This window comes from Anarrhichthys ocellatus, unplaced genomic scaffold, assembly GCF_004355925.1.
Source record: "Anarrhichthys ocellatus isolate YVR2014 unplaced genomic scaffold, GSC_Weel_1.0 scaffold2, whole genome shotgun sequence".
Lineage (NCBI taxonomy): Eukaryota > Metazoa > Chordata > Actinopteri > Perciformes > Anarhichadidae > Anarrhichthys > Anarrhichthys ocellatus.
In genome coordinates, this window is record NW_022280032.1 from 3,837,596 (window position 1) to 3,845,692 (window position 8,097).

The following is an 8,097-nucleotide window of genomic DNA, read 5'->3' on the forward strand; positions in this document are numbered from 1 at the left end:
ATCGGCAGATGAAATTTGCTCAGTTGTCAAGGATCTGCAGATGTTCAAACTTTCCATTATCTTATATATTTCATTATTCTGAGCATTTACACAGTTGAGATTGAGGTCCACTTACTCACTTATTAACACTTAAGTTTAAGCCGACAGGGACAAGAAGTCCTACAGTCCTTCAGAAAAATAGAAAGTTTTAACCGCTACAGTTTCATGACAACTTGGCAATCTTCGTCTGTTGATGATGAAGATGAATGAGGGGTAAATTGTAAAGCGTTTTGGATAAAAGGTGCTATTTAAATGCAGAAATGTGATACATCCAAAAGACCTCAGAACAAGAGAGTAAGTGGACCTTGAGTGGATTGTTTTGCCAGCTGGTTAGTTAGTGGCTCACTGCACTTCACTGTTTCCTTTTCTGCACCTCACTGGTCTCACGTGAAATTTGTGACGCAGTTTGTGAATGTGTCACAAATGTTGTTGTTGTTGTTGTGATTCTGAGTGATGTGATCCAGAGCTCTCCCGTTCCACCTCGTCATCCTAATCCATGCTAGAACAACATCATGCTTTGTCACTGCTTGACGTATTAGTAAGTAGTGAATGTTAATGTTGACCTTTTCTCTCTTTATTTAGGTGTATACAGTATAATTAAGTTATATTGGAGTGCATTGATTTTAACAGGGAAAAAAAGACAAATCCCTTAATCATTTTATTTGCTACCTAATTGCCAGATATTGCGGTAAATACACAAATTTGGGGTTTATTTTTGTCTCTGATATCAGAAACTGTTCTCACACGTCTCCTTATTTAGATCCGGAAACATTTCCTCTGCCTGTTTTCTCTCACTTTCCTGACTTTTTATCTAAAAACAACAACCTTTCGTCTTTCTTATCTCACCTCCATCCCAATCTTTTTCTTTTCTACATCTACCAGGTTTTTACGCTGCTTGAAAGAGTCACAACATTAACGAGTGTGAGTTAGTTGGCGGCAAAGAGCCCACCTCCTTGAGCCTCAACCCATATAGCGGCAAAACCCAGAGTGCTTCTTGACCCCCCCCCACCCCCACCCCACCCCACCCTCGCCTAACGTAGTTGCTGTTCTGTGCTTAGCTCAGCCAAAGCTACCTGAAACACAGCACCCTCTTCCTCGGTCTCTACCATTAAAGAAGTGATTCTTTTAGCAGGACGTGCTGTCCTCTGACCCGTCGAGATTCATTAGCAGCCTGGTGGGTTTTAAATGGGGTCTTGGGATGTCCACACTCATTAGCTGATGTTTCCAGTTAATGAGTCTGGTCACAGAAAGAGCGAGACGGATCAATTTCTTTTTTTTTTCTTGTGTAGGAGGATAGGCACCGCTCCTCAAAGACATCACTTCTCTTAATGGAACTGCTCCCTGTATTTAAAAGAAAAACCATTTCTGCAACTGGTCATGAAGGCATCATCTGGTGCTATCTGTGCACAAAAATACATTGGTGTCTGCACCGAATTTCTCCTCCGACTGTCAGAATGTCTAAAAGCACATCTGATGGCTGGCTTCATTTGGCTGCACCCAGGCAGAGGCATTCATGGCCACGCTACTGTAATCTGCCCACGTCTCTCTCTGCTTCTGTCCGAGGAGGTTGGTCAGCGAGGCGGAGCCGACGACTTACTGTTCTCAACTTCCTCTTCCAGGTGCCCGAATGGACCAAATGCAGCAGCCGGGAGAAGAGGAAGGAGAAGAAGGTGGAGAAGCCGTTCTACTCTGATTCGGAGGGCGAGTCCGGGCCGACGGAGTCAGCTGACAGTGGTATCTCAAACGGGCTGTGTCCGTGCCATCGCATCCTTTAGTCTCATGAGTCCAGTAGATGTGTTTGTGTGTGAGCATGAGAGTTTTTCTGCAAGCCGACGTGAATGGAGTTTGCTTTAGGGAGACATCTTATTATTCAATGTTCTTCTTATTGTCAACAAATCCTATGAAAAGTCTTAATATAAAAATGGTCATAAGTGTATATACAGTAGTTTAATTTTTTAAAAGGCTCAGTAATGTTCTAAATCTGTTCCATAATTCTCTGGTGTGACACATTCAAATTGAAACAACGAGGAATAAGAGACAAAAGTCTGGATGTCATTTTCCATCTGACAAGTTGTCCAGTCTTTGTAAAGATTAACAAGATCACTTAAAAATTCTTATTCTAAAACAATATATTTTTCGTCGCATTGTTGTGTGTGCACCTAAGAGACCAAAAATCTTGTAACTTGCCCAATACTACACAGTACAAATGTCACTGGATATGCTGTGTACTATTACCAGGTAGTCTTCACTGTGTTCTGTGTAAAATAACTGACCTGCTCGCCCTCTGATACCGATCTTCTCTCTCTTTCAGAGTCGGACTCTGCCAGCGGCTCGGAGATCGGCAGCGGCATCGGGGAGAGCGGCTCTGGATCGGAGAGCGAAGAGAGTGAGGAAGGCTCCGAGTCTGAGGAGGAGGAGGAGGAGGAGGAAGAGGAGGAAAAGGACAAGAAGAAGATTAAGAAAGAATTAAAGAAGCCAGTGCAAGAAAGCGAAAGGTAGCACATTCTGTTAATATTTAATGTATGATATTTTATTTTGTGCCAAATATTTAGACTTTTTGACCTGCTCTCATTCATACAGAAAGCCCACTCTGTGGTTAATGGAGGTCCCTTTATTCTCTTCTTGTACAGACCATTTCACAGATCCAGTTTAGTTAGAATCTGTCTCGTCCCTTATGATATTAATAACTGCAGCATCCTAAATGGTATCTCTGAAGTTTGCTTTCCTTTCCAGCGAGCAGAGCAGTGAAGAAGAAGAGAGGAAACACGAGAGGAAGAGTAAACAACGCAAGAGCGACTCCGAGTCTGAATCTGACGAGGACGACGAGAGCGAGTCTGAAAGCAGCCAATCGGAGTCAGAAGACTCAGATTCTGAGGCAGAAGTCAAAAAGAAAAAAAAGGTATTGGAAAAAAAACACCTTAAAATGTCAAATACAGGTGAATTTAGGACCCGATCTACAACTAAAATAACATTCACTCATTGACTAATGGACCGAACATTCCTGTATTTAGTCTTCACAAAGTAATCGTCGGTTGTCTTTCATCTCCTCTCAGGCAGCTGAATCTAAACCTCCTTCTAAGCCGGTCAAGAAAGAGAGCAAGAAAGAGAAGAAAGAGATGTCTCTGCTCGACCTCGATGATTGTGAGTTTTTCTCTCTCTCAAAGAGAATACGACAGTAATGACGCTCACTTCAGTGGACGGGGGTGTTGTGTGATTGTTTCTCATAATCACTGTTGGAAACAAATACCCACAAGAGATAATATAAGAAATGGATGAATACAGTCTGAATTTGGGGACATCCTCGTTGAATGCATCTCACACTCTCGTCTCTTGTCCCAGTCGAACCTGCTCCCTCTCCTCAAGTCACACCGGTCAACGCCTTCCTGTCCAACAGCCTCGTGACCGACCTGGAGGGACTGTCTATGTCTGACGCCGTTCTCTCTCCGGCAGTAAGTACATCCCATGTCCTTCTTTTTCTTCTTCTGTGACAAAAACTGATGTAAGTTCAGGCAGGCGTGGACGTAACTCTATAGTCTCTACATCTCATACCTTGCAGGCTAACTTATATCAACCCGTTCTTCATCTCCTCCTCTGCCTGCAGGCCATTTCTCCCTCCAGCGCACTGAAGAGCTACGAGCTGCTGCACCGGATCAGAGGGGAGGGTCTGTCGGTGGAGTACTGCTTCAGTCGACAGCCGTTCAGCCCTGACGCCAACATGGTGGCCGTGCAGGTGCAGTTCACCAACAATGCCACCTCGGAAACCAAGAACCTGCACATGGAGGACGTGAAGCTGCAGTCCGGGATGAGGGTCAAAGAGTTTCCAGAGATCGGTGAGTGACGGGCGGGTGGGGCCCGACGGGGACGGCAACTTCTCATGGTATACAATGTCTTTGTAGTTACTATAGAAGAATAAAAGCATAAAAAGGAAATAATGCAATATGTTTGCCAAAGGAGGTCCATAAAACTGCAGCTTTGTAATAAAAGTAAATAAGATAAATTCTCTCGTTAAAGATAAATAAACATTTTTTCATGTTCTAAGCTGTTTCACCAGCATTCACATCGTTTAGAATCCGTGCTGCAGTGGCGGACACACGTTTAATCTCAGATCAAAGTTGCTGACTGGCGGTTTGTGTTGTTTTATTCGTGTGTGTGTCAACACTGCTGTCTTTTTGTTCCTGCACGTTGGCAGAGCTGCTGCCAGCAGGTGAGACGGCTACAGCTGTGATGGGCATCGATTTCTGTGACTCAACGCAAGCGGCAAACTTCCAGCTGTGGTGAGATGGATTCTGTGTTTTAATGTGTAGACTTCCTGCGTTTCAACACCCTGCAGTCCTCTCATAGTACTGTGTGAAAACAGACGGTGAGCTTATGCTGCTGGGTTTGCTACCATGGTTTGTGTGCAGCACTGAGGAGACAACAAGTTAACGGTGATGTTTAGATCACATAAGTTCAGACAACCCTCTGTCCTTTTTAGAAATATGATAACAATTCCTTTTCACGCGTCTCTCCATTTTCAGCACTCACACCAGGAAATTCTTCGTGTCGATTCAGCCGCCGGTCGGGGAGCTGATGAGGCCCGTCTTCCTGACAGAAAATGAGTTTAAAAAGGAGCAAGGTGAGCGATAAAAGGAAATTCTAGTACTCTATTAATGAATATAGAATATAAAAAACACTGTGACTTTACGGGGGAGTTGGTATGTCTGTACTGTGTGGAGGAGGGTAGACAAGTGATTTTATATTTCATTTTTATTTGAACAACTTTATTTTCAAGCAAAAATAACCAGTTGACATGGGCATTATAAATCAAGGGCAATATCTTATAATCACATATATGCAGTCCACTTAGACCAGTGTTTTATATTTGATGATATATTGATTTGGTCTTTTTGTAAAGGTGAATTACTCTGCAGTTTATTTCAGCGCCATTTGAAGTCTAGTCTTTTATTTGAGGGTTTTGCAGCTATTCCAAATATGTTCATTAGTTCCTTTCCATCACTCATCACACAGATTATTATTCTGAGATCATATTGAAGAGATTCATATGCTGTTCTTGCTAAACAGGCGTTGGACTGTCATGTTTTGTGTCAGTAAAAACATTTGTCAGGTTCAAATAGACGCTCGAGAAAGAGAAGAAAAACCTGCTGTGCCTTGTGACAGTCTGATTTACAAATTCAATAACTGAATATAAACTATAGGAACATTGATAAAAGACTGTAATGTGGTCGATTATGGGAAAAAAAGTATGAAGGAGAAAATAAAATCAGCATAATTGTCTCTTCATCAGCATTTATTTTAATATTTCTGGCCCTATACTCTCAGATTTTACACATTTTATGTCAAGTGCAAAAGTTTCATCACTTAGAAAATAACTTTTATCACCTTGAAATAAATGCAACACCTGTAATTACACAGGTGAGAGTTTAGTTTGCATTTAGTCACGTTTTTTTTATTTTGTATTCTTTTGTCATTGTCCCATTATAGACACAACAGTTACATTACATAGCCACATGAATAATCACAGTATTGCACTGTTGTATGTTTCTTCATGTCAAACAGTTTGCTGCACAATAGTTTCATCAGTGCAGGAAACTAAGGGTCCATCTCAATACCCTCACTTTTATATTTGTGAGTTATCAAGTTTCTACTCGTGTGAGATATTCCCGGTAATCACGTCCTGTTGAGGTTTGTCATGCTTCACTGGAACACGCTTCAACGATGATGATGATGAGACTCAGTCGAGCTCTGTTATTGGTTTTATTTGTTTGCTGTTGTCGGTCACAAAAACAACTTCTCGTGGTGCTACCACCAACATCTTAACTGATGTTTCGCAGTAGACCGGATACATTTCGCGCTGAATACTTGTTTGAAGCGGTATTTTTTTTTTAAAGTGTACTGTGTGTTGGTATATTTCTGACATGGGACACACTCGTCTATCACTGTGCTAAACACTGCGAGTGTGGGTATTGGTATTGGGACAGATCCTAAGTGTTTACTGACCACTTGAAATACCCCAGCCAGGTTTTTGAAATACAGCCAAGTCTTAAGTGTTTGGTAAGCAGCTACAGACAACGGTTATCAGTATGTTTCTGTTGTTTGGTGTCCATTTCCCTTCCTGACTAACACTGAGCGAGTTTTGAGCTCTAACAAACCCGTAGTGACTCTTTAAACATGTGTCATATCCACGGTTCCTCCCTCTTCGCACTGTCCCCCATAGAGAAGCTATTACTAGGTAAGTTGATAGATTTGTTTTTCCCAGCCATCTGTGTGCCCACCTGCCTTTTTAGCCAACCTCACACAGACCACCCCACTCCTCCCCCTCCTCCCTCTAATGCCTCCGGCTGATTCCCCTCCTGCCTTGGTAATCAACACTTAATTGCATCTCCAGCAGCTGCAGACAGACTGACCCGTACTAACCTGCATCTTATTAAAGGCCGCTCACACTCTGCTACACCGGGAATGACTGGAAATGCTCATCCACTGATCCCGATCACTCTTCAAGCACCGTGTGAACAAAAAAAGTGACATCCGGCTCGTTCATATTTCTGTTTCCTGAGCTTTGAAGCTGCTGATGACCTCTGACCCTGTTGGGAATCTGAAGTGTTGCAATGTCACAATGTTTATTGTACATTCAAACCTCGTAAGCACGGATTGTTTTGTGATTTGCAGGTCGACGGACGTCTTAATGTTTAAAACCAGGCTATATTTGGTTGAAGAAGTTAATTTTTTTTAGACGTCTTTGTTTTAATTACTAGATTTCAACGTGGAACAAACTAATATTCTCATCAGTGATTAATCTGCTGAATGAATTGTTTGTTTAGTGTTTGAGTGTTTTTCAACATTTGACTCAGGATTCAAGGAAGTGTTTTATCTGAATACTTTGCCAAGGGCCTGGATATGTATAAATAAAATACATAGTAATTCATTAGCAATAAACCTAGATTTAAGTCACAAAAAAGGCAGAAAAATAATGATTATTTTGTGTAGTGATATTGTGTATTTCTGCTCTCCTTCCCTGTTTATTGATCTTGTGATGGGTCATAAACCTTAAATTAGGAAGCACTGGTGATCTCTACATTACGAATAATATATTACAATTTCAAGCAATTAAAAAAACGATCAAATTCCTTTATTTAAGAAGCTGGAACCAGCAAATGTTTGCCGTTTTTGTTTCTAAGTAACTGAAATGGTAAGTCAGTTACTTATGTTGTTGATGAAGAGTTATTGTTTCAGCACTAGTTGGGACTTGCTTCACACCGACACACCATTCAAACGCTGTTGAAACAAAATTTACTGTATATAATCAAGTTTTCAAACCAACGTCTTTTGACCTGCAAATCTCCGAAATCAATGCAAATAATGTTAATGTAAATGCTTTGGTACAAAATGTCTTACTTTCAAACTACATTGAACCACTTGTATTGCTTTGAAGTCACCAAGAATCCTTCAGTGGGAAGCACCAGACCATTCCAGTTTAAGTTCCAGTAGCATTTTGTACTCATTGATGTATTGAGTCTTGCATCAAATCACCGTTGTGCGCCCTATATACAGTATCCATATACTGTATATGTCTGTAGCTGGCAAATATCATTAAATAACAGATCTAGTTTGACTTCATATGTAAAGCAGCACTGTACTGAGTCCCCACACTGATACTGTACGAGCAGCACCTTGTTATTAATAACTGCTTTGCACTTTATGCTACTGGTAGATGTTAAATAGACGGCAGCTACAACTTTAAAGCTTTCCCAGTTTGACCAGTGCTCCGCTCATTCCTCTACAGGTCAGCTGATGGGTATGAACGAGATCACGGAGAAGCTAACCCTGGACGCAAAGTGTCGGAACGAACACGCCATCGTCCAGAGGGTGACCACCGCCGCCAACCTCAGCAGAGTCCCCTGTGGGTCAGATAGAGATTGCAGGTGAGACGACTAGAATGAATGTCATCAGGAAACGTCCTCCTAAATCTCCTGTGATGGCGTTGATCTCAAGTGTAAATGATGATATAGAAAGAGGGCTGTATGCTGTCTGTGATAGAAGCTGAGATCCTGTTTATGTTCA

The 8,097-nt window shown here is 41.7% G+C and overlaps 1 protein-coding gene across 11 annotated transcripts in view; it reads left to right on the forward strand.

Annotated features, from left to right (window-relative positions):
* Positions 1-8,097, forward strand: part of ap3b2 (adaptor related protein complex 3 subunit beta 2) — a 35,737-nt gene that overhangs the window by 24,106 nt on the left and 3,534 nt on the right. For 6 of the 11 annotated variants that reach the window (XM_031869381.1, XM_031869399.1, XM_031869391.1 and 3 more), the window contains exons 18-26: positions 1,659-1,773; positions 2,351-2,534; positions 2,773-2,938; positions 3,093-3,180; positions 3,379-3,488; positions 3,641-3,869; positions 4,229-4,313; positions 4,557-4,654; positions 7,820-7,958. In XM_031869381.1, the coding sequence (XP_031725241.1) occupies positions 1,659-1,773; positions 2,351-2,534; positions 2,773-2,938; positions 3,093-3,180; positions 3,379-3,488; positions 3,641-3,869; positions 4,229-4,313; positions 4,557-4,654; positions 7,820-7,958 (1,214 nt within the window). The other 5 variants (XM_031869366.1, XM_031869324.1, XM_031869332.1 and 2 more) reach the window with 2 other exon arrangements.